General features: G+C 47.8%; 1 protein-coding gene across 9 annotated transcripts in view; it reads right to left on the bottom strand.

Moving 5' to 3' along the window:
• Window positions 1-26,850, bottom strand: part of ACACB (acetyl-CoA carboxylase beta) — a 2,187,049-nt gene that overhangs the window by 1,320,526 nt on the left and 839,673 nt on the right. For all 9 annotated transcript variants that reach the window (XM_085633342.1, XM_085633341.1, XM_085633344.1 and 6 more), the window contains 2 exons: window positions 16,874-17,020; window positions 15,804-15,992 (listed from right to left, as the gene is read on the bottom strand). In XM_085633342.1, coding sequence (XP_085489468.1) covers window positions 15,804-15,992; window positions 16,874-17,020 — 336 coding nt within the window. The remainder of the gene's footprint in view (window positions 1-15,803; window positions 15,993-16,873; window positions 17,021-26,850) is intronic.

Genomic DNA, 26,850 nt, shown 5'->3' with positions numbered 1-26,850 from the left:
CCACCCTACAACATCAAATCTAGAAATTAGTGAAAAGACTAGTATCTGCCGAGGGCATGTATATGAACAAACCTAGGATGAATCTATCGACACCAGCGATTCTTTTAAGGTATAATACATCCAAAGTAAAATGTTCAGGATAGGCATAAAAACCCGTATTCTGTAAAAAGCCAAAAGTAAAGCCAATTCAAGTTAAAGGTTCAGGTGGACATCAGAACTCAGTATGTTGGAGGAGGTACGACATTGTATCACCGATGCCAATATTAAAAGGAGTGGTGGGCATTTTTAGTATTTAGAGCAAAACAAAGGGGAATATATAACTTTTAAATAACTAATATGCCCCTTATGCAACGTTAAAGATCAGTGCCTACCTGGTGTATTGGAGGTAGGAGTTCAATAGTAGTCGAAATATCATGTTTTAAGCACTAATAATGGTATTATCACACTTCAAAATTGTCCGCTGCGTTTCTGGACGATCGTCTAGAAATAGAAAGGCATCATCCATACTGAGTCCAAACAACAAAATTCCAAAAATACTGTAAGTTTAAAAACCAAATTCCCAATTCATATTGATTTATAAGTAAAACAGTGTCTAATAAAAAATAACAATGCAATTCCTTATAGGTCTAGAGCATTGTTATAGAAATCCATAATAAGTGAGCGCCTACCTCATATAATGTAGAAGTATGTATATTCATGCCGAAGTCAAGTAAAACTAGGTGTAGACTCGTAATTGTAGTTCAAAGGTCTCATCATGTAATATTGAGAGACCCGAGCATCTATAAAAATGAGTAAAAAAGGTCTTAGCATGTTTATTTCATAAAGAAAGCTGTCATCACGTATTCAATCTAGCTTAGGGTGTTAAAGGGCAAATGGTCTCTCTTTAGAGCTACACGAGCATCTGCCCCTAAGTCACTGCGTCCTGTTTTAAAGGGAAAGCAGAAAAACGGGTAGCCCATCCGGTGCATGTACAGAGGTAGCACCTAAGCGTTGTTGTTATTAAGGGAGCTTTATGGACATACCTTCATCCTACTCCACGCGTCGCGTCCTCCAGAAGTGGCGTCCTCGGATCGAATGGGCTGCCACTTTTTCATAAGTACCTCACTTAAGCGTCCATACGTAACTTATTACGTTGCGTCTGAAACAAGCAGTCACATGATGCTTGTCCAAGAAATAGAGGAATGTATAGGTCAGAGGTGGCGCCATCTTGAGCTGTTACGAAACTTGGTATCAATAAGGGAAATGATAGCTTAAACATTTGTGTAAGCCGATGGGTAATCTAAAATATGGGTGGGGTATCAAACAAATTCACTGGGAATTATTTAGAACGGTATAACCGGCATTCTAATAGTTGTAAAGGAGGTAACGATTCCTGATCATGCCACAGGTCGTTCTTCAAATTAAATCCTATACTGTCAGCACCCCTCAATTATGGAAGAAACAAACATTGTGAGTACATCAGCAAGCAGTATAGGATGATTCCACTGCGCATGAGAACTCGTAAAAATATATAAATCTTTTAAAGATGTAAACAGCAGACATCACAGCCATGCACCGACCTGCCGATGCCTGCAAAGAATCCAAAACAATAAAAAGTAAAATAGACAAGAGGAAAGAAGCAAAAAGCCCAACCACCATTTCAATGCAGTTCAAGTGTGACATAGGACGATCTTAGTGTATTACATATCACAATAATTCGCATCAGTATTGGAACCCAACAGTTTGCTCTATGTATGCATTTAGCATAAAAAACGGTACAATCCAAGTATCAAATATGACATCACAGTACAACAAGATTACATTGTACATTATATAGCACATCCCGTTTGAAATTACCTTTACTAGCATAGGTATTTTATGGTACATTTTTTAGAAGTTCCATTTTTGTAAAAAGCCCGTGAAATGGACATTACAATTCTTAATCTTTTAAGAAAACTGATAGCTCCCTATCAGTATTAAGCCCATACTCATCTGCCCTAAGCCTATTTATCCAAGTTGCCTCCAACTAATGTAGGCAGTGTGTTCTGTCTCCTCCCCTTGGATTATCAAAAACTGAAATTTTACCCTGGGCAAATCAGCTGAGCCATGAGTTAGATTGAAATGAATGGCCATTGGGTAATCCAGGTTGTTGTTCCCGATTGCCCTGATATGTTCTTGCAATCTCTCTTTCATCGGTCTGATGGTGCTACCAATGTAGATTTTCTCACATGGACAGATGATACAATACACCAGAAATTTAGTATTACAGTTCATGAATGTTTTGATTGTGTATATAATCTGTGTGTTGTATTTGAAATCTCTCTTTTTATCACACGAGTATTGGCAAACATTGCAGTGCCCACATTTATAGGAGCCCACCGGAGGTGTTCCCAACCAATTTGTAGGCTTCTTATTACGATTAAGTTTGTAAAAACTAGGACAAAGGACATTGCGTAATGTCTGTCAACGTTTAAAAGTGATACTAGGTTTACTTGATAAGACCTCACTTATAGTTGAATCTAGATGTAATACATGCCAGTGTTTGTTTAAAATTTTGTACAGCACATGGCTCTCAGAATTGTAAGGTGTTATGAGTGAAATTTTGTCTTTAAATTTAGTCCCCCGTTTTGTCTTAGGCTGATTCTTCAATAGTTTGGATCTATTGAGTTTCAAGGCTTTTGTTTTAGCTACATTGAGAACCTTTTTGTCATACCCTCTGACACTAAATCTAGAAATGGCGTGATCCAATTCCTCCTGGAACTTGTCATTTTCACTACAATTGCGTCTTATTCGGGTTAATTCACCCAATGGAATGGAAGCCACCTGTGATTTAGGGTGCGCTGTGTCTGCGTGCAATACTGAATTGCACGCGGTCGGTTTCCTGAAAAGGGTAGATAGAATAGAGCCCCCTTTACAATAGAGTTTTAGATCCAAAAAAGAAATTTCTTTTTTGTTCCATTCATAAGTGAAGGTATTGTTACACTTGTTGGAATTGAGAAAGGTACAAAATTCCTGCAATAGATCACTATTTGCTGTCCAAATCATTAAAATATCATCAATGTACCTTCCCCAGTATCATACATGTTCCATCAAGGGCGCAGGACACTTGGACAAGATGTACAGTTTTTCCAGCCGACCCATGAAAAGGTTGGCTGTAGACGGGGAGAATTTTGATCCCATAGCGACACCTTGGTGTTGCTTATACCAAGTTCCATTGTGTAGGAATACGTTATTCTCTAGTACTACTTCGTCAGACGTGAGACACACTAGTGGTTGTGCTCTGTAATTTATACCAGACCTTGATAGTGCCCAGAGCAGAGCCCTGCTGAGCCAAAGAAAGGAGGAACAAGAGAACCTCAGAAAGAAGGGCAGAAAGGGGATCCACAGTCTTTGCTGCGCACCATGCCACAAATTTGTTCCATCGGGAGGCGTATACCGTCTTTGTGGAGGGACGCCTGGCTACCTAGATTACATCACAGACTTTGGGAGACAAGTCAAATGACATCAACTGCCGCCGCTCAATCTCTACTCAAGGAGGTGGAGGCTGGACAGGTTCGGGTGGAGGACCGTTCCCTGCTGCTGCGACAGAAGATCCTCCCGAAGAGGCAGTCTGATCGGAGGATCGATGGCCATGTTGAGCAGCTCGGGATACCAGACTCTTCGTGCCCAGTCCGGAGCGACAAGAATGACTTGGGCCCGGTCGCGCTTGATCTTCTTCAGCAGTCTGGGCAGAAGTGCTATAGGCGGAAAGGCGTATAGAAGACCGCAACTCCACTCACGACGAAAAGCATCACCTAGCAAATGCCGCCTTGGAAATTCCAAAGCGCAGAATTGCTGACATTGCGCGTTCTCTTCTGTGGCGAATAGATCTATCCAAGGCTCTCCCCACTGCTGAAAGAAACCTTGCACCACCTCCGAGTGAAAACGCCATTTGTGATCCATCATGCACCTGCGGCTAAGTTCGTCCGCCCTGGCGTTCAGATAACCTGCCAGGTGTTGAACCACCAGGGACATGCCCTGATGTTCCAGCCATGTCAAGTGGCGGGGGGGCTTCCTGACATAGGGTCCACCACCCCACCCCGGCTTGTTTGTTGCAGTACCACATGACGGTGGTATTGTCCGTGAACACCTGCACTACTCTTCGCCGAACAGAGGGAAGGAAGGCTTTGAGTGCAAGACGGATCGCCCGAAGCTCCAGAATGTTGATGTGGAGCCCGGACTCTGCCAGAGACCAGAGGCCACTGATCCCCGCCTCTCCCATGTGGCTGCCCCATCCCAGAAGGGATGCATCTGTCACCACTGTGTGTTCTGGTTAGGGAAGGGAGAGGGACCTGCCGTTGACCCAATCCTGGTTTGTGAGCCACCACTGCAACTGTTGTGCAGTGGCTTCCGAGATCTGAACACAATCGGACAGATTCCCCTGATGCTGCGCCCACTGGAACTTCAGGTCCCACTGCAGTGCCCGCATTTGCCACCTGGCATGATCGACCAGCAGGATACAGGAGGCCATGAGGCCCAGCAGCCTCAGGTCATCCAGACCGAAACCCGGGATAAAGGCTGAAAGATCGTAATCATAGCCCGAATATCCTGGACTCGCTGCTTGGGAGGATAAACCCGTAACTGCGTCGTGTCCACAACCACTCCGATGAAGAGGAGCTTCTGAGAGGGGGTCAGGTGCAACTTCAGCACATTGATGAGAGAACCCCAGCGAATGCAGGAGGTCGACCGTAGTCTGGAGGTAGGAAACTGCAGCCCGCCTTCAACAGCCAGTTGTAAAGATAGGGAAAGACTGGAACCCCTGATCTGCACAGATGAGCTGCGACCACCGCCATCACTTTCATGAACACCTCAGGGGCGCTGGTAAGGCCAAAGGGGAGCAGGGTAAACAAAGTGCCCGTGGCCTACCGTGAACCGCAGGTAACGCCGGTCGGCAGGACGGGGATGTGAAAATAAGGGTCCTGCAAGTCCAACGCTACCATCTCCTGTTAGGAGATTTTAACATTCATAGTGAAGATACCCTCAACCATGATGCTATGTTATGTCTGAAATACCTGGCCTCTTCTGGACTTGTCAAAATTAACAGCACGCCCACCCATGTAGCTGGTCACACCTTAGACCTCATTCTAACTAACTCCCAGAACACTGAATGTGGAAACACTCATCCTCTGATTTGGTCGGACCACTCCTTGGTGAACTTCCAACTTACCAGCCCCATTATCTCCCCCAGCCCGACAACTCACATTAATCGCTGGTATAGACCCTGGTACAAATTGACGCCCGATCATCTTCTGTCCCCTTTTCTCTCCTGGGACATGGATACCGTCTCTTACAATGTAGAACAACAACTATCCCATTTTAGCTCTGTCATCCTAAATACTATAGACAAGGCAGCTCTTATGAAACTTCAAACACACCCTCGTAAATCCACCCCCTCGAACTGGTATTCGCCCGCCTTGCGGGAGGAAAAGAGTCAATACAAGAAGCTGGAGCGGATTTGGCGACTCTCACACAATGAGCAAAATAAAGCTAGTTACAAGACTGCTCTGACTTCACACCACAAAAATATTAAAAATGCTCGCAAACTCCACATTTCATCCCAATTAGAACAAGCCGGTAACAACTCCAGAACTCTCTTTCAAATTCTTAAATCTTTCACCAATCCTAAAGCTTGTGATACTGCAGAATCTCCATCGCAATCTCTGTGTGATAACATTGCCTCCTTATTTATTAAAAAAATTGAAAACATTTATCAGAAAATAATCTCATCTAACGCTTCCTCCCCCCATCCATAGCGGACCATATTAGCCATCTAAACACTCCCTTCCAACTACACAGCTTTCCTTCTCTCACCGTTACAGAAGTCATATCCCTTCTCAAATGTACTAAATCAGGCTCCCCCCTTGATATTATCCCTGATAAAGTATCTTCTAGATTCTCGACCCAACTCACATTACCCATCTGCTCTATCCTCAACAGCTCCTTGAGCTCACGCAGACTTCCTTCGGAATGGAAAAATGCTCAAATAATCCCCGTTTATTGGCACGCACGCCGGGCCAATCAGTTCCAGCACTTGCGCACCACCTGTAATCCAGTCGGGAGCACCCTATTCCTTATGGGCAAGCGCAGCAGCACCCGGGATAGTAGCGCCAAGGGAGGGTCCGGCCCACCAGGCTCCTCTCGGTGCCTAATTCGGCCAGGCACCCATTTAGTGAACCATTGTAACTGCGCTGCATGTTATTATATGCCTCTAGATCTGGCAAGGCAAATCCTCCCTCCGCCCTGGGTCGCTGCATGGTGACCAGGGCCACCCTCTGACGCCCCGCGCCCCACAAGAATCCTGTGAGCAATGTGTTGAGCTGTGCGAACACCTGGGTTGGGATTCAAATCGGAAGCGTCCCAAAAAAATAGAGGAGCCTGGGTAGTGTGACCATTTTTACCAAGGCAACCCTGCCCGCTACCGATAGCGGGAGCTGTCCCCAAAAATCAAAACAGGTCTTGGCCTTACGTATGGCCCGCCCTATATTACCCTCCAACATGTCATTAGGGTTGTGGTAAATCTGGATTCCAAGGTAAGGCAAGCAGCTAGTTTCCAATGGCACACCCTCCGCCGGCTGCGTATCATTCCTGCCTGGACGAGTCGGAAAAAGACAGGACTTGGACCAGTTTACACAAAGCCCTGCGGCCTCTCCCAGCGAACCAGCAGTCCCTAGGCTCCTCGGAGGGCCTCCTCCGAGTCGGCTAGAAATAGTAGTAGATCGTCAGCATACAGCGCTATGTGTTGCAAGTGTCCCTCCACTACCAACCCCTGGTAGTGACGTCCCGATCAGGCCTGAACAGCCATTGGCTCCATTGCCAGAGCAAAGAGTAGGGGTGACAGCGGGCAACCCTGCCTCGTCCCCCTACCCACGTTGCAAGCAGCAGAGATCAGCCCTCCCGTTCGGACCCTGGCAGTGAAGTTATTATACAAGATTGCTGTCCATTCCACGAAGCGGTCACCCAGGCCAAACGCCCTCAGGACCGAGAAAATATATGGCCATTCTAGACTATCGAAGGCCTTCTCGATATCAACGGCAAAAATACAAGCCTCCTCCCCGCAATAGGTGTCCGCCCGCAGGACACGCAGCAATCTCCTTATGTTCATCGCCGTGTTCCTAGCCGGGATAAATCCCGCCTGGTCCATGTGAACTACCGTTGACATGTGGGCCATTAGCCGACTAGCGAGGATTTGACTTAGTATTTTATAGTCCAGGTTAAGCATGGCAAGCGGTCTGTATGCAGTCCGGTTCCAGGGCGGCCTACCCGGTTTAAGGAGAGGCACGATGATTGCCTCCCGTGTGGAAGCAGGAAGGCAACCCTCCCGCCGTGCTTTGTTATATACTACAACCAACTTCGTGCCAGGGTATCTACAAATGCAGAATAAAATTCGCCCGGAAGGCCATCCGTCCCCGGCGTCTTATTCTGAGCTATATGTTTGATAGCGCTGCACACTTCTCCCACCTCAACATCTTTACCAAGTTCCTCCGCCGCCTCGATATCAATCTGGGGAAGTTCTATCCCCTCTAATAGCCCCCCTCCATTAGCAGCCCCAGGATCAAGCCTACTCTGATAAAGAGTGGTATAATAGTCCAGAAAATATGTGTTAATGGCTTGTAGAGTGTAATACGCCACACCCTCCTGGTCCCTAATCTCCAGAATCGGCGTGCCTCTACGCGCCGGGTTTGCCAACCATGCCAGCAGCGCCCCGGATTTGTCCTGTTCCGTTTGGGCCCGAGTGGTGTAGGCCTTATAATCAAAGGAGCGCAGCCTTTCCACCTGCGTTGCCACCTCCTTGCGTGCCGCAAGCAGGTCCTCCTGCCTATCAGGTCATTCCGGTCTCTCCTTTTCCAGGTCTCGGAGCCTACTCTCTGCCCTCAGCACCTCCTGTGTCAGCACCTTTCGGACTCCCACCACCTCCCCAATACACTGCCCTCTGATTACTGTTTTGAACGCGTCCCATTCGATAAGTAGGCTCGATGCAGACCCCGCATTATCTAGAAAATAGTCGTTGATCGCAGATCCAATCGAGGTCTTAAACACCAGATCTTCTAGCGCCTCCGGTCTCAACCGCCAAGTAGGAATGGCAGGCTTTGCCCGTACCCAATCCAGCCATAGTAGCAACGGGTTATGATCAGAGATCGTTCTGTTCAAATATTCACTATGGGTAATCCCTCCGTGCACCTCTGGGGAGCAAAGGAACGAGTCCAGGCGAACATGCAACTCATGCAACCCAGAGAAGTATGAGTAGTCCCTACCCCCCGGGTGGTGGGCCCTCCAAGTATCTATCAGTCCCCACTGGCACTGCCACGCCCGCCTAGTCGCTGCAAGTCTGTGCATGGGAGCACCTGGAAGAGGTGGATGAGAGCGATCCAGGTCCACGTCAGCAATACAATTAAAGTCCCCCCCCCAACAACACCAAACCCGTCAACAGAGGAGCCAGCTTCCCAGAGAGGTGCTTGAAGAATCCAGCTTGAGCTACGTTGGGGGCGTAGAGGCTCCACAAATCCCTACCGTCCAGCCATCCCGCCACCACCACATATCTACCATCTGGGTCAATCAGCTGCCTAGCGCTCTGAAACGGGACCCCCGCTCGTATCCAGATCAATGTGCCCCTGGCAATGGCCGAGTATGAGGTGTAGAACAACTGCTCCCTCCGTCTGTGTTAAATGCGTTTCCTGCAGCATAGCAATCTGTACCCCCCTCCTCACCAAATATGCATGAATCTTGTGCCGGCATATCATAGTGTGCATGCCCCTGACATTCCATGACATACATTTAAGTCCTACGGTGGAACCCATATCTGGAACCTCAGTGGTCCTCCCTCCTGCCCCATCTCAGTGACATGCCTACCCCCTGTGTAACCCCCCCAACCCCATGAAACTCCCCAACATCCACTCCCCAGGACAGGTACATTCGAACTAGCTCCCATGCAAACTAATGCAACGATCAACTGGACACTATACGTGGTGAGGCGTGAGCTGACCCAGTAGGACCCAGACCCCCCCCCACGGTCTCCCCCATCCATAGCAGGCAGAAAGGGACCTAGTTATCATTCATGGCAGGGGGCTCCCTACTACCGCCCCCAGAGTTCAGTCCGACCAGGAGTTGCTCCCTAACGCCAGCTCGGGCTGCTCTCGCCCAACATCATGGATCCATTTCACATGAGGAAGTCTGCCATCTGGGGTGTAATCACAGGGAGTTCAGGTTCTGAGTCCCCGCTTGTGCTGCCAGCAGGAGAAGTCCCAAGCCCACTCACGTCACAGCTAGCAACAGTGGAGCAAGGGCTAGTTGCACTGCGGCTGATCTCCGCAACCGCCCTCACAGCCCTGTCACTTTCAAGTTGGATTCCCGGTGGGGTTATGGATCTCTATGACCGCAAAGGCTCAGGTGATCTGTGTTCCGCTGTGCCCGCCGGGGAAGCACCCTCCGATCCCGGTTTTCGCGCCTCCAGCCACTGCCATGCATCTTTTGGTGTGGTGAAAAAATGAGTAGTCGCCCCATCCACCACTCTGAGGCACGCGGGGAACAACATGGCGTACGGTAATCGCAACTGTCGGAGTTTCCGCTTTAGTGCAAGAAAGGAAGCGCGCTATCTCTGTACCTCCCTGGTGAAATCCGGGAAGATCATCACCCTAGCGTTCGCGATTTGGAGGGTCCGCTTTCCTCGCGCCTGTTGCAAGATGTGGTCTCTGTCGCGGTAGTGAAGTAATCGCACGACCAGCGGACGCAGAGGTGTGCCCAGCTTTGGAGGTCTGGCTGGGACCCTGTGTGCGCGTTCAAGGCCGAAGAAGGGGGAGAGCCCCTCTGGGGCAACCTCGGTCTGAAGCCAATTCTCCAGATAACAGCGTCGTCTCCTTCCGCTCGTTCCGGTACCCCCACTATGCGCAGATTGTTCCTGCAAGAGCGCCCCTCGCTGTCCTCTGCTCTCACCTCGAAGATCCTGACCCTCTCTTCTACCAATTTCAGAGAGCACTGCAGGGTAGAGATGGCGTCCGGAACCTCCTCCAGAGTCGTCTCAGTAGCTTTCACCCGCTCCTTGAGCTTGCGGTGGTCATCCTTCAGGAGGTTGAGATCCAAACCTATGGCATCCATCTTGGTCTCCAAAGCTTCCCTCGAGGAGGTGATGGCCTGCATGATGTCCACTAACTTGGGGCCCTCTGCTACTTCGTCTCTCCGCTGTTCCGCCATGTCGTCATCTTCATCTGAATGTCGCCCCGTGGTTTCCACATACAAGGCCGTGAAGCCCTTCCGGCGAGATGTTCGGCCCATTCGGACTGGTTGCGGTGGGCGCACCGGACTTCCAGTGGGGGAGCACAGGGGGAAAAGTCAGTATAGGCAGTGTGCACTTGAAAATTCAGGAGATATACACCGGCGCACCAGGTCGTTTCCCTGGCGCTACACAGAAGAGCGTATTATTCAGGTTCGCCAGCTCAGAAGGGGAACCGGGTGTTCATCTCTCCCCCCAGATTGTAGAGTGCGCACTTCCACAATCCTCTGGCTCTCCTGTGTAAAGGCAGTCGCCCCGGGCACATAAGGACAATCAGTAGATTCTCAGAGCATCTGCAACTCCAAGTAGGGCAACAGTACATCTCCAGCTCCCATTCAGGGTTCAGTGATTAGGCAGCAGTGCAACATCATCCTCCCTGCTGCTCCCCATGGCAGCGCCCGGGCCCGGAGCTACACAGCCACCCCAAACATACAGAGTAGCAGTCCCCAGCTCTCGAGAGGGCATGCAGCTGGCGCTATAGTTGTGCCGACGAGGTTCCCAGCCCCCTTTAATCGGAGGCTTCTGTTTCCTCCACGGTGAACACTGGCCTCCACGTGTTCCTCCACCTGAGCATTCACCACAGTCGTGTGCACTCGCCAACACGAAGGCTCCTCACCTGCTCCGCTCCCCAGCACCAAAAGTTCTATCCAAGTCCAGGCGCTAGAAGCTCGGTATGAATGCCTGCTCAGGAGATCTCAATTGCTGCTCTCGTTCGGCGGCCGCGTTCAGCGTCTCGACCCGCCTGAAGCATCTCGCGCCGCCATCTTAGGGTCAGGCGTCCTCCGCTGAGCGCGTCTCGAACCTCACCGCGCCTCTATATCCATTGCAGCTGCCCTCACATATATCCGCTAGTTGTCCTCGGAGAATCAGGCTGCACCCCGCCAGTCAGCAGGCTCCCTCGACTCGCTGGGGCATCTCTAGCCGCTACGACCGCTGTGGCAAGGTGCGGCCGCCATTTTGTCCGCCGCCCCGCCGGAGCGCCAACAGGGAGAGAAATCGCCGGTTTCTGTGTGCCCCGGCTCCAGAGCGCTCCGAAATTACCCCCAGGTTAGCACAAGGACCTCTGCCGCCAGCTATGATGCCAGGGCCCCTTCAGCTGTTCAGGATAACTGGTTGTGGGAGGAGGCCACGGAGGAGCTCCGTGGTCCGCTGCTCCTTACGACGGCATTAAGCCACGCCCCCATGCTCAAATTATCCCCATATGCAAAAACCTTAAGATTCAGACTTCTGAGCTGACCAACTATCGCCCCATCTCCCTGCTTCCCCTACAGAGTAAGCTCATTGAGAGACACATTAAGAAACATCTGTCTGCTTTCATTTAATCCGCTCACCTACAAGACATCTCCCAGTCGGGCTTTCGGGCCAAACACAGTACAGAGACAGCCCTAGTGGAGGTGACTGATAACATCATGATGGCACTGGACAAAGGTCAGGCAGCACTTTTGGTGCTGCTTGACCTTTCAGCAGCATTTGACCCCATCTCACATCAGATCCTGTTAGAGAGGCTACAAGACATAGGCGTTCAGGGACTTGCATTGAAATGGATGACTGACTTCCTAACTGATAGAACTCAGACCGTCACCTTGGGCCCCTTTAAATCTGACCCATCCAAGGTTACCAAGGGGGTGCCCCAGGGATCGTGCTAGAGCCCCATTCTTTTTAACATTTATGTGACCCCCCTGGCTAAACTTATGAGGAACTTAGGATTCAATTCCATATCATACGCAGATGATACCCAGCTCCTCTTCACCTTTGACAAGAACAGACCAGACATTCAACTCATCTTCTCCAAGGGCATGATGGCTATTGCTTCTTGGACGCAAAGCAATTTCCTTCAATTAAACTCCGAAAAATCTGAAATCATGCTGTTTGGAGGAGCTGCCATATGCTGGTCACCTAGCTGGTGGCCCGAGGAGTTGGGTAAAGCCCCGTCGCCTAAGGAAGTGGTCAAGAACCTAGGCATCAGAATCGATCAGAAGCTCACTCTAGATGCTCACGCCAACACCACTACTGGCACCTGCTACTATATTTTAGGTCTACTCAGGAGGATCTTTCCTCTACTACCCCCCTCCACGAAAAAAACGCTGATGCAGGCCCTGATACTAAGTAGAATAGAATACTGTAATGCTCTGTTCTTTCGGCCAATGAAGCCTCCCTTAACAAGCTACAGGTTGTGCAGAACACGGCTGCCCGCCTGGTTGCGGGCGCCTCTCCTAGAACCCCCTCTATATCCCTGCTCAGAAAACTCCACTGGCTCCCTGTAAGAAAGCGAGTGAATTTCAAGATAGGCTGCACTGTCTTCAAGGCCTTAAACGACCTGGGCCCGTCCTATCTTTCTAGTAAGATAACTAAGTACACACCTTCGCGCTCTCTTAGGTCAGGCTCTAAACGCCTACTATGCACCCCTAGAATCAAAAAGTCACGCAGTGTGAGGCAAAGCTTTCACTTATCTTGCCCCTGCTTTTTTAAATGAACTACCTCTCCAACTTCGCGACTGTTCGACCTTCTCGCATTTCAGAAAACTTCTCAAAACTCGCCTCTTTTAGCACTGATTTGATTTGACTGTTTCAGGATTACCGTCCAAGCGCAGAGATACCCCATTGGGGTGATTCAGCGCTAGACAAACCTACAAATAAATAAAACTATAAATAAATCCAGTCTCCAGGATCGAGGGCAGACAAGACCTGAGCGAGCAACAACATCTTGACCTTCTCCTTCTGGAGGAAGCGGTTGACGTTCCTGAGATCCAAGATAGGACGCAGGCCCTTGTCCTTCTTGGGTACCGGAAAGTAGTGGGAATAGCAACCACAACCTACTTCTGGGGCAGGAATGCACTTGATGGCTTCCTTGGCCAGGAGAGCAGTGACTTCCTATTGGAGAAGGCCCAGATGATCCTCCGACATGCAATGGTACTGAGGTGGCATGGCTGGAGGGGTAGCCTCGAAGGGGAGAGAGTAGCCCCTTTGAACTATCTGCAAAACCAACCTGTCCGACGTGATGGTGCACCAGTGGGGGAGGTGATGGCGGATCCTGCTGCAAACAGGCGATTGATGGGCCTGAAATGTCGGACAAGGAAGGTTTGGAGGCGGAAGCAGAGTGAGGGTTGGTGAACTGGCCCGCCCGCTGGTTCCCAGAACCACGGCGGTGGTTTCCACGTCCCCGACCGCGCGAAGGTTGGGGAACTTGCGTTGGCCTGTGGCTCTGGGCGGAACATATTATGGCACCCCTTCCGTAGCCACGGAAGGGGCAAAAATCAGACTGCACAGGGTGGCTAGAGAGGCCCAAGGACTTGGCCCTAGCCAGTGAGTCCTTTAAACGCTCTAGAGCGTTGTCTGCTTTGTCGCCAAAAAAGGCAACGCCCATCCAAGGGCATATCCATAAGGGTGTTCTGGACATCCCAAGAAAAGCCAGTCGATCTCATCCAGGAGTAGCGTCGAAGGGCTACCGACATGGAAATCGTCCCGCCTAGAGAGTCAGAGGTATCCAAACCACAACTGATGGTAAACTTAGCTGCATCCCTCTGGCGGCAACAGCCTGGGAGAATACGGTCCGGCCCTCCTCCGGACACTGAGGCAGCACTTGCGCAACCATGTCCCACACAGAGTGGGAATAACTGCCCAATAGACATGCACTGTTTACCACCCGCAGTCCCAAGCTGGCGGAAGAAAAAAATCTTCCCAAGATGATCCAGCTTCTTTGATTCCCTTTGATTCCCTGTCTGGTAGGGTAGGGAGTGGTAGGGAATACGCTCTTGGAAGTAGAGGCTTGGACCACCAAGCTCTCAGGGGTGGGGTATTGGGAGAGGAAAGTGGGGTCGCCCAGGGCCAGGCGGTGCCATCGGGCAATCATCCTATCCATGGGAGCCCCCGTGTTGGGCCAGGACCAGGTGCTCAAAAGGACGTCGGTTAGGGCTTCATTAAAAGGCAGCAGCGGCTCTGAAGAGCTCGCTTGCGGTTGAAGCACCTCTGTCAGGAGGTGAGTCCTGACCGCCACTGTAGGGAGCTCGAGGTGGAGTTCCTCGGCCGCCCTACGCAACACCACTGCATAGGAAGCTCCCTCCTCCGTAGCCACAGTAGAAGGAGACAACATGCAAAGGTCAGGGGAGGTATCAAGACCACTGGCATCCCCCAGGTCCTCTCTCCAGTGCGGGTCATACTCCCGACTGGTCGGTCAGAGGGTCACCTGACCCCTCCCAGTCCTCCTCGTCCTCTGGGTGCCAATCTGGCCTGAAAGGGACCCCAGGAGTGAACAGGGGCACAAAAAACCCACTCCGCGCTGGATCTGGCATCGGGGGACGTCGGTCCGGATCCATGTCCACATCAGGATGGAGGCCAGGGTCGGCATCGGCCAGGGGCACGACCGGCGTCAAGTGCGGTTGCAGTGCTGAAGGAAGCGGCGCCGGTGGAGGTATAATGAGGTCAACCGGCACTAATCCGGATCCAGGCCTGGATCCATGGTGGCGCTGGCAGAAAAAGCCTAGGACCCCCAACCGAGTCCGCGGGCTCGAAGGCGCGCCGGTGGAGTCGGGCTGCCCAAAGATGGCATGCATTGCCTCATAAAACTGAAGAAGCTGGGCAGGGGTCGCTCTGGGCCCAGGAAGGGAGGGAAACTCGGAGTTGGCCCTCCAGGCTCCGCACGCGGAGCCGCGGGAGGGGAACTGCCTGCATCACTCGTCACATCAGCCGACCGAGAGGGAGAAGTCGAAAAGCGACGATGCTTCTTCGACTTCTTCTTGTGCTTCGACTTACCTGACCCCGAGTGAGAAGACTTGGATGACGAGTGGTGATGGCTCCGCGACCGATTCCTCGGACCTTGAACGGCGCGGAGCTGACTGCCGGCGCTCAAGAAGTTTTCGGGACCGCTCCCACAAAGACTTCGGAGCCATGGTCTGACATTCGGAGCAAGACTTGGGGTCGTGGTTGCGCTTCAGGCAAAAGAGGCACACGCGGTGCAGATCCGTCACCGACATCAGTCGGGTACAGGAACCGCAAGCCTTGAAGCCGGGCATCCTTACGTGCACCAGCAGTCGGTAGGACTCAAAAAGACGTTGACAAAAGTCCCTCAAAAAGTTCAGTCAAAAAATGACTGGCAGTACCGCTCTCTCCGGATCTGCGCTGGCTGGCGCGGGAAAAGAAAGAACTGACGTCAGTGCGTGAGGGCAGCGTCTAAGTAGCTACCGCGACGTCATCCCGTCGACCATGACTCCAACAACGGACGAGGAGCCAACCGATGCCACCTACTGCTGACGAAAAACTTTCCGGATCCAGTCTGAAGCCTGGGGGTAATTCTAAGGTAAGGAATCTATAACTAACTGTTTCTTTCAGATAGTTAAATACGATACTTAAATTGATGATGAACTCTAGTGGTTGAATGGCTACTTGAGGTCTGTGCAAAACAGGGTTTTTATTTTATATGTTTTTGAACAAACTTGTGTGTAAAAACTAAAGCCAATATTTAGAAATTGTATACATGTTAACTATACGTACAAGTATTTGTAAACTAGCACAAAAAAGATACTTGCCTGTTGACTGGGGAACTGACAAAGCACAGAGGTGATATTACTTGCATACTGCGCCATCACTTTTCGGATTGCCTTCTCGACTGGTGTCGGGATTCTACCTGAAACACTGGTCATGATCTCCTGTAGCTCCAAAAGAGGCAATGACGGGTCTCTGAGAGTTTTCATCAGAGTGGACACCCACTCTTTCAGCTGAAGTTAATTAAAATATATCGTTATAACAGCATCCATATTGGAGGCACTGCAAAAACATTAACGGCGTTAATACATTTCTGGCCTTTCTTTACAGGTTAAAAGTTTATAACCTTGCTTTATGTTGGCATGTCAGAGTATACCCTTTAATTTCAGCGGATTTATCAAGTTTCACCCTAATAAACACGTTATTTTTTGCAGACTTATAAAACTTGCCTTTTTAACCCCAATCAGGGATTTATGTTCCCTCCTGTGAAGTGATGTGTCAAGACTAATTGAGTAAGACAAAAATGCAAGGCCAAGTAGATTCATTGAGTAGTACAGTTCTTTTAGTATAAAACAAAAAATCTGAAACAGTGGGGAAGAAACCAACAACTTACTTTAAAGGCAACTAAAGACTTTAAAAATGAACTGTACCTTGTAACACTCATAGGTCATCACCACCGATGGGTCACCAGTCATTTGCAGAGTGATGTCATACAACTGTGCGGACAACTGCAGGCTGATACTATTACTATTGCCCCACAGGCTACACTCCATCACTCAGAGTACATTAAAAAGGCTAAGCAAGCCCTAGAAAATAAAACTTGACAACCAACGGCAAATAACTAATCCTCATAAAAAATTAAAAAACTGTTGGCATCACCAAGATGATTAGAGAGCAAACCAAGCCTGTGACAGTTCGCTTTGAAATGCCAGCTTATTAAGGTACATTATTAAGGTACATCCTACAGATAGGACGTTTATTAGTATCTTAAGAACAATTCTGGTGATAATGATGATCAAACATAAAGAAGAAATATTTGTGACTAATGGCTAATATTGGTGCCTATGACAGGCAAACCATAACTAGGAGTCAAAAGCAATAAAAAGTCCATTACCTTAAAGGTGAAATACGGCTCTGGCAAGCAGTATCCATTCATGATATTGTTCAAATTATCTAGAACGCTGTGAAATACTTGGTGTAGTTTCTCACCGACGATTGGCAAGGTCTGTTGGGGAGGAAGGCTTCCTGTATGCAACTGTGCCTAATAAAACAGAAAAGAAGTACCAAGGCTTGACACACAAAGATGTGGCAATAAAAGGCACGTTTTGTAGAAAAACACATTGAAAGAAAGATGTGGGATGTGCTACAAACATTATGACCCCTCTGCTTTCAGCGAGAACTGAATATTATTTTCTAGAAATTACATTTTACACGTGCAGAGGACCAAAACTATTGAATGTCTAGCTGCCCCATGGAAGGCCACAGTGAAACAACCCACCAGTAATCCCTTTCACTTCCTTGTGGAACACGTTATGATAAACTGAAATCACTATTAAAACCCGCCCTGACGATCACTCCCAAAACAACAAGGTTCCGAGCAGCATGACAACCTTAGGTGCTTCCAGTGATATTTTTGATGACCTGCTTCAGGTGGTCAGTGTCCAGCTGAGAGGATTACTGTCTAGGTACTGGAGTCCTCTGACAATTTAAGAGCCAAACTGATTCTAAAGTTAGTGAAGGGTATACCTAACAAAATGTGGGCCAGTTCTAAAAATGTATCCTCATTCATGTAGGAGCCTCGGATTCAAAATCTACTGGGCACTAAAGTTTGGCTATTTGTGAGGTACCTACTTTTATTTACCTACTTATTTGATGTATTGATGTAGCGAAGTACTCGTTGCGAGGCAATAGAGCATCTTTCATAGAATACATCGAATACACAGATAAAAATAGTTAACAAGCGATTCAAAGAGGGAAAGGGAATTTAAGCTCAGAATAGAAGGGTGCAACTGATCCAAAAAGGCAAAGGATTAGTCTCGAAAATGTTTTTGAACGAAAAGAGTTCTCATGGTTGTTCTTTTAAACTAGGAGGTTGCGTTTGTTCTTAGTGCGTCGGGGATGGAATTCCAAAGTCTAGGCACAAAACAGTAGGTGGCTTAGTTAGCTGTTTTGCTTTTCCTCGTTTTCGGAATTTTGAGAAGGAGTTTGCATTTTCCTCTTGTAGATCTTTAGTTGCCTGTTGTCTTGGAGATAAGCCGGAATACTGGCAGGGATGACATTATGGGGAATAGAGGCAATTTTTACATTAATGCAGGTTTTCTAGAGGCAGCTAGCGTAGTCACTTAAGGTTTGAGATGAGTTCTTATTTTTTTGCTTTAGAGATCAACCAAGCTGCTGAACCTGAAAGTTGCTCTGGGAGGTGCAGTGGACAATTTTAGTAGACCAGCAAGGGGGGAGTTACCTCCACAAATATGTGAAAAGACATGCGTTGAAAGTCACGGTGGCAACTCTAAGACTTAATGATGAAACGGTGACTTACTTTAACCAGCGATAACTTCAGAATCATAATGGCTAGAACAAGAGTTCAAATGATTCCGGATATGTGTGATCTCCTATACGATGGTGGACATGCTGTGGGTATGGAGGCAGACTACCTTATGGAACTTTTCAGGCAGAGAACATATAGGTACAGTCACCCTATGGACACAGAGAGGGTGGGGGTGATACTGGGTTCACTATTCTCAATATCTGAAGGTAGCAAAGTAGCTCCTCTACCCCAAGTTCCTTCGTGCTCCTCCTGGGTATGTGGATTGGGGCCAACTTTGGCTACTGGGCAGTGTCTTGCGCTAGAGATGTCATCATGGCGACCCTGCCAGTCTTTTGGGCCTACGACTAGCTTCCTTGGGATCAGGTCTCTCCTTGCAGGCACAGTCCAATTTATTATGCAGACAAATAGGCAGTTTTTCCCTCTCCTTTCAGCTCACGCAGCATGGAGAGTCTAGAGGCTTCCCAAATTTAGGCCTAGTCTGGAAAAAGAATGTCACAAACACAGGTACTACTACTGGTCTTGGTCCTTCCTTCCTTACATTGGTGTGCAAGCTCACTCAGTGTCCTTTCGGGAAATAAAAATATTTACTGGCTGAGGGGCCATTCATTAGACACCTCTTATGGAAGAGGTTTCTCACTGTTGCAGGTCACTGTACTGCAGAGGCTTGCGGCCACATCCAATTATACTTGCCATATCAAGACGTACGTTTTCCTAATCCTGAGGATACGATCAAACTTGGCCCTCTGAACTGGGGGAGACCAGTGTGAGCCAACCCATATGCCAAGCTCACTAGATTAAGTGTGAATGATTTGTTGAGCTCTGAAAATTCTTTCTTGATGTCACGTCAAACCAGTATTGATAGCTGTGTGAGGCAACATGGCTATATGGACATCAGTGAGACCACCACACCCATTTAACAGAGCATGGCTCGAGATATTTGTTATATATTCTACCTTGGCGTCAATGGTGAGCTATGCTTTGAAGTTAAGGAAACCCTTGGTCAGGACATGTTTAATCTTGAAAACTTGTAATGGCCCAGAGCCATAGCTGTCTCTAAGTAATGGCCCCTCATAGCAGTCTCTGGAAATTAATTCTCAGGAGCAGAATATACTTTGCCAGCTCTGGATGGGCCCGATTTCACGATTCAGGTTAAACCAGATCCCACTGGAAAATATGTATTTTTGACATCTTATAAATCCTTCGCTGTCTGTAGGCTCTTAAGAGTAGGACTGAAGCAAAGGCTTATACCATGTCACGCTGCTAGGGATCTTGAGATCACATATTGGCCAAGACTGCCCCGGGCTACAACAGCGATTCTAGCAGGACAATGTGGCTTGTGACGATTCAAACATGAAATATTTTCTGCCTACAAACATGGATAGGTCTACATCCCACCACGTATAGTACATTGCACCTGTGTCACTGTTGTTGTCTCAGGGTAATGGACAGGTACCAAGGAGTATGGCTACAGAGTATAATGCTCTCTATAACCATCTTTGTATGTATTTTCTTATTTAAGAATAGAGAGAACTTTAACATCCTCAAACAAATCAACAAACATGATCAATCTAATTGTTCCTACTCAAACATAGTTTTCCTATTATTTCATACACTTGAATTCATTTTGACCAAGTTATTTCTTTACATGTGCTTCCTCAGAACAGCTTTTCTTTTGACGACAGGAGCACAAGCCCTCCCACTGATCTGCACCAGTGATACTTCTGACTTTAACAGGACTGCTCCTTTTTTTCTAGATTGAATTCCTCCCTATTACTCAAAAATTCGTTACATTGCTCATTTAAGTAAAACTGACCTAAAGTTGACCTAATCATATTAAGTCTCCACCCACTCAGGCCCCGAAGTCGTGTGGAGACATTCCCAGAGAAAATAAAGTCTGGAACATGAAACCAGAAGAGTCAGTGATTGTACAGCCCAACCCCAGTATGAATGCTGTCTTCACAGCCATATGATTGAAATAATGTATGCTTAGATGTAGTGGATGAAGACAGCATGGACTGAATCTCCAAAGGAAGCTATAACATACCCTTAGAAGGTGCTATAAAGTCACAAATGGACTAGAGATGGGGAAATAAAAGTACACTTTTGGGATTCTTGGACTGCTAAACCCACACCTTAAAGTGAAATCCATTAACTTTTTTTCTGGAAACTCTAGGCTTCCTGTACCAAAATATGGAGACGGAGATACATATTGCATTTTGTAAATGGTTTTCTTTGGTACACAATAGGTATAAAGCAACAGGACACATGATAGCTGGGATAGTAGGGAAACCGTATCTCACCGCTCTTCACAAATTTATTTCGGCAGAGAGCAATGTTTATTGATTGTCAACCTAGTTTTAGGAGCAAGTATAACTGACATAATTTTTTCCTCAAAGATAGGGAGAAGACATAATCCACAGCTTAATAAAAACCTAGTCAATGCAACTAAATTCCTTTCAGGCACTGAGGCAAACAAAACTGTTTGCACACATTTTTTCATGCACAGATGATATTAAATACCCTTTCCATCTTATCAGATTCTGGCCTACATTTTATTTAAACTCTGCTAGATGTGGAACATTTAATACGGATGTTATTTCTTCTAATCAGGCTGCAAATATGCTAGAATACCTTTTCGTGTCATAATTTCAACTAGCAATGGGTAACAGTAGGTGCATTGATGAAAGGTATTGGTTTGGCTATTTATCTTACTAACTATTTTATTGTTTTCGTAAGTCATTGATGAGATTAAAAGAAGTGATTAAGAAGCAAACTTTTGGCTGAAGAGATGAAACTTCATTTGCTTTTGGAAGGGTCTGACATTGGTTTCATGACAATAGGATAAAAAAAAGATGGAGCATTCTGGAGGGAAAAGCCTTATTGGTGCAGAAACCTGCTCTAAAATGTCTGAATCATGAAAGGAGAAGTGGGAGACTGTGTTGGGAAGCAAACCATAAGTGTATGTAAGACTGTATTCAAATGAATAGATTGGAAAGGTTGCCTGGGTGTGCTGTGCAAGGCTTTAAGTATCAATAGAAGGCTTAAATTAGATTGTTTGTTTGACAGCAAGCCAGTGAAGTGATTTATTTACTGGAGTGCTGTTATCTGAGCTCCTCAAGTTAAAGATGATTTAGGCAGTCATGTTTTGTGATCTGTGTGATCAGCTTGAAAGCCACTACAGACACCTTTTTGGGGGTCTGTTCCTCTACCATGAATCCCAACCCCACTCTTCATCTGGTGGCAGTTACAAGACAACTAAGATCTGCTATGAGCTCTGTATGGCAAAGAATCAACAACATAAACTTGACCAGTTCTGACTTGTTTGACATGATGCCCTGCTCAAGAAGCCTTGAAACTAGGGCATGAAGATTTAAATTAGGCTGGGCTTTAGTTAACTCAAATGTGCTGCTTGTGGCGCCCACAGAATCAGGACCCAGTCTTTTATATTAATCTACGGACACCAGGGTACCTCGTGCAAAGTTTCAGGTCAATCACAAGGCCAGGAACTGAACCTCTGCTGGGTTGGAGGTCTCCCACTATACCAGAGACAACGCCAGGACTTGCAGAAAAAGCCTTGCTGGGTTGATCTCTGGAAAGACGTGGAGCGGATCTGATCTGCAAGAGAGAAGGTGGATTGCCCCTGCAAACACAAATATTTTCCTTATCCTGGGACGATCTGCACAAGGCCCAGATGACTGAAGAGTGTTTGTGGAGGATACCTAAAGGGTCATTCCAGAGTCACAAAATAATTGCACTGCAGAAGAAACGACAGGCATCACATGGTCGTGGAGCTGCAAAGATGCATTTTCTTTTATTATAATCAACTGCAAGTCTGCTCCATAATCTGATCTCCCTATAACCTTAAGATGTTCATATACTGGACCAAGATGGCTTCTGCCTACACTTCACACTACTGGTGTAGAGTGGTGAGGATTCTAGTTATGCTGGCGAGGGGAGGTGGAATATATAATCTCTCTAGATCTTACTGTTAGGAGATTCAGTGGGAAATGCTGAAACTTAGGGGCAGAGTGTGTACCTCCAGTTCAGTGCGTAGTGCCTGCTTGAGGAAAGCTATGAGCTTGACTGAAACGCTCTGTGGTTTGCCAATTAGAAAAAAGCCCCCCAAGGGACCTTATAATATTTATTGCTCCACTATTGCATATGTCCTAAAAAACTAAATAGTTGTTGGAGTCCTAACTGATGTTGGTAGCATTTGACCTGTGTCCTTAATGGACACCGGTAACAGGACTTTGAAGATGAGTGACTTGGACACAAGACTGAACAGCACCAGCAGCAACATGGGCTGGGATGTTGGTGTTTGTAGCAGAGTCCTCTGTGGAAAAGCATTGCCACCATGCTCTTGCTCTTTTTTGGTCTACTCTGTGTATTTGAACAAGTGAATTAAACAATCATGCAAGCCCACGGTTTCTTGTCATATGTTTGTTTTCGATCGATGGAGACACCCAAGGTGAAGCCCTTTTCTGACTGAGGAGGGTTAATACCCCCTCAACCTAGGTTTGAAGTCAATGGCAGAGTGGCAGCTAGAGTATAGTAGATGGCCACAGGACCTTTTTCCCTGAGGGGCACTCCACATAACTACTTTCCACTGAAAAGGGCCATCCACTTTCCCTAAGTAGGCCTTTACCTTCATTATGGCTGGGACAAGCATTATAGACGGTGTGTGAGTATTGCTACATTTCTCTATGTAAAAAACACCAACCATCTCATTATATTTTATAATTCTGGAAATACTAGGAGCTGGTCGCTTTCATAAAGAGTTTATGAATGTTTAAGGGAGACATCATAATACAAAGAGTAAAATAATATTGATATATCACACATATTTTACTCTCTGCATTGTGATCACAGGTTGATTGATAAATGGTAGTGCCCAAGTGGACTCCATGTAAGTTCTGCAGAAGAAGATGGTCTCAACCGAGTAAGGCCAAGTGCATCTTGAACCTACCAACCCGCAACCAACTACACTCTTCCAGCATCCTTCTTTGAAACCTTTCTACCTGCTGAGTGAGGGAATGCTCTAGCCCATTTTGTTTCTCCTGTGGAGATTTCCCTTGCTTAGGTGTTACACACCAATCCCCAATTCCTTATGCTTTGGCAACAGGACTAAGGCCAGTACCCATCAGACCTAGGATCAGTAAGAATCAATCTGTCTGGTGACTTTGGGCTCATATGCCTCCAGAATCTGCCCAGCACAATGTAGAGGGAAAGGAAGTCCAGAGATACCCCTACTACAGAACTGGAGTTACAGGTAAGAAACTACTCCTTCTGTAGTAGGGGATCTCTGTGTATAGTCATAATCATGTGAATAGAATGGCAAGCCCATCCCAAAAAACAACCCCAGCGGTGGAAGAAACAAACACACCCACTAAGGTGCAAATAGAATGCGCAGCGAAGCCTGCCCAACCTGAGATTCTGCCCTGGCATCAGAGTCCAGGCAGTAGTGTTTAGCAAAGGTATGGACTGACTTCCAAGTGGTAGCCTTACAGCATATTAAAATAGGTACGCTATGAAGTAAAGGCGCAGCAGCTGCTTCACATCAGGAAAAATTAGCCCTAGGCTCACGAAGCAAAGGCTTGCCAGCTTTCTGATAACACAGCTGAATACAGGAAAACAAGCAACCCAGAAACAGATAGTTCGGAGGTAGCTATACCAGTTCAGACCGAGCCATAGATTACAGATAGCTGTTCTGAACTACGGATATCGTAATTCTTGTCCAAAAATAGAATTACAAGACCCTCCTAACATCAGGGAAGCAAGCTCTATCAGCAGGAGAAGAGGGATTCTGACAAAAAAATTGCAGGCAGTGTAACAGTACTTGTTACATAAAACTCTGGCACAACTTTAGGAAGGAACTAAGATTGAGTCCTCATAACTACCCTAGAAGAATAAAAACCGTATAAAGTTCTGTACAACATAAGCCTGAAGTACGCTGACCCTGCGGACAGAAGTTACGGCCGCAATGAAAGCCGTCGTCCAGGACAGATGCTGAAGAAAAAACCCTACGGAAGGGTTCAAAGGGTTCCTTTATCAGTTGTGACAGGACTACATGCAATTCCCAGGAAGGTGAAGAGCGCCAAATGGGAGAAAACACTTCCGTCAATCCTTCAAGAAAATATCCAATGACTGGGATTTTCAAACAAAACTTTGTGAAGGACATTTCCTATAAGCAGTCAAAACCGCCAGATGAACTACTATGGAATGACAATGAAAACCAGAGTGAGCCAAGAGCAGTAAGTAAGGAAGGAAGGAGGACATCTTCCTTACAGGAGGCAGGATCCAAGTCCTTAAAAACACAACAGATGTAAAATCTCGTCTCTTATGCGCATAGGACATGCGTGTAGATGGAAGCTTGACCTTCATCCTTTTTGTAATTTTTAAAAAAAAATAAAATCTCCATACAGGCCTGACGGAGATTCAAATGTCCGCACTGTACGAGCTCAGGAGCCCTGCTGCTAAATGCAACGACAAGAGGTCGGAGTGCACCCTCTGTCCGCCAAACTACTTCAGAAGGTCCGGCCTGCAACAAAGACGGAGAAAATGGCAGAAGAGACCGGCGGAGTGGGTCTGTGAACCACCACTGATGGGGCCACGCCATAGGGACCATCTAGGCCCGTAAGAGAGAGAACTTGATCAGCACTGTCTGAATCAGGAAAATTGGCGGACAAGCATAGAGAAAAAACGCCTGACCAATCGAACCATAGAGCCTACCCCAGAGTCCCTGGGTAGCAAAACCTGAAGGCGAAGTCGAGGCATCTGCTGTGTCCTGCGGCAGAGAACCGAATGACTCCAGTAGTATCCCATCCTTCGAATATGTCATGCACCATTTCGTCGTGCAAGACCCATGTGTGGTTTACGTGAATGAGTCTGTCGAGGGCGCCTGCCAGAGCATTGTGAATACAGGGAAGGAGAATTGCCATGCTGGTCAGGCTCATGGCTAACAGCCAAAACCAGATTGTCTGGGATCCCCAAGACAACACTCGAGAACTGGATCCCACCCAGCTAAATGGGGCAGAACAGTGTTGTCGTATAGACCATCTGGACAAGCAGGAAGCATGTGTGAAAACGACGGTTGGGCGGCGTTAGCGCCATCCAGACTTCTCGAATCTCCATGAAGACTATGTGGAACCTGGTCCAATTCAAAGACCATGTTCCCTGTATCCGAAGGAGGTCAGAATGCGCACCCCAGCCATGTAGAGAAGCAACCAGCACTAAGGGTTGCATGGGCATCTCCTTGCGGAAGGGAATCCCCCAGAAGGGATTTCCTGGAGAACACCACCAGTGGATGGACTGTAGAGCTTTTCGTGACAGCGGTCTTCTCAAACCCCCAGTGTCTGGTCCACGGAGCCTTCAGACATCCCTGCAAGGGTCTCATATGGAGGCGTGCATTGGAGAGGGGAAGATACATAGAGCTATAAAGCCCAGAAGAGATGAGACCGGCCCCACTGTTGGGGAGGGCATGAGCTTGAGCCTTCCAAAGGATCGAAGAGCGTTTCTCCTCCGAAGGACACACATTTGTTGTGCGTGCGTCGATAGTGGCTCTGAGGTGCTGTAGACAGGGTACAATAGCCGAGACAGACCTCGTGAGGTTGATGCGGAGACCCAAACGAAGTAAGAGATTGGAAGTCCGATTGAAATGCAGGCGCGCTACCTGAAAGTAGCTGCCTTGATCAACCAGTCGTCAAGATACGGAGAGGCGAAGACACTGTTCCCTCTGAGATGCGCAGCTACTACGTCCTTGCGTATGGAAAATTCCAAGGTGTTGACTTCAGGCCGAAAGGGGGCACGAAGTAATGATAATGGTTGTTGCCCACTGTGAAAAGCAGGAACTTGCAATATTTTCCCCGCTGTGGGTACGTGAGAATCAGCGTCCTGCAGATCTAAAGCGCATGGTCAGCATCCCTGATGAGTTGAGGGGAAATCTAATGCAGGGACAACCACCGGAATTTTTACTCTTTGAACCGACGTGTCGGCTTTTCGCAAGTCGAAACCCGGTCATATCTCTCTTGCACACTAGAAGGAACAGTGAGTACCATCCTGTTCCTTTCTGTCCCAGAGGAGCCGATTCTGTCTTCCTTTACTGGAAGAGGGTGTTGGCCTCCTTCTACAACTCACGTATGTAGCATGATCGAGTTGGAGGGATTGAAGGAGGAGAACTGGTAAAGTCGCGCATCCACTGCGCACAATATTCAGCACCCACTTGTCCTGAATTAGTCAATGGCGGCCCGAGACCGCAGAAAAAATCTGGGAGGAATAACGCCGCTGGAAAGGGCAGAAGGCCTTAAGCCGTTCTCCAAACCTACAGCCTTCAAAGTATCCGCTTCGGACTTCATGCGGGCCACCTCGCTATCCGCATGGGAGCCAAAGAGTTGCGCCAGAGAACGGGAGATTAGAAACACACTGCTGTCCCGCAGGCTTCAGAGATGTCAGACGAATACAAGTCTGTTGCCGTAGAACAAAACCATGGCAATACCCGGGGGTCGCCAGGAGCTAAATATCCGCTGCAGCGCCGATGATTAGAGCCG

The sequence above is a fragment of the Triturus cristatus genome, chromosome 11 (genome assembly GCF_964204655.1).
Source record: "Triturus cristatus chromosome 11, aTriCri1.1, whole genome shotgun sequence".
Taxonomy (NCBI): domain Eukaryota; kingdom Metazoa; phylum Chordata; class Amphibia; order Caudata; family Salamandridae; genus Triturus; species Triturus cristatus.
The sequence above is the reverse complement of the archived record's forward strand: the minus strand, read 5'-3'. Positions and strand labels throughout refer to the sequence as shown.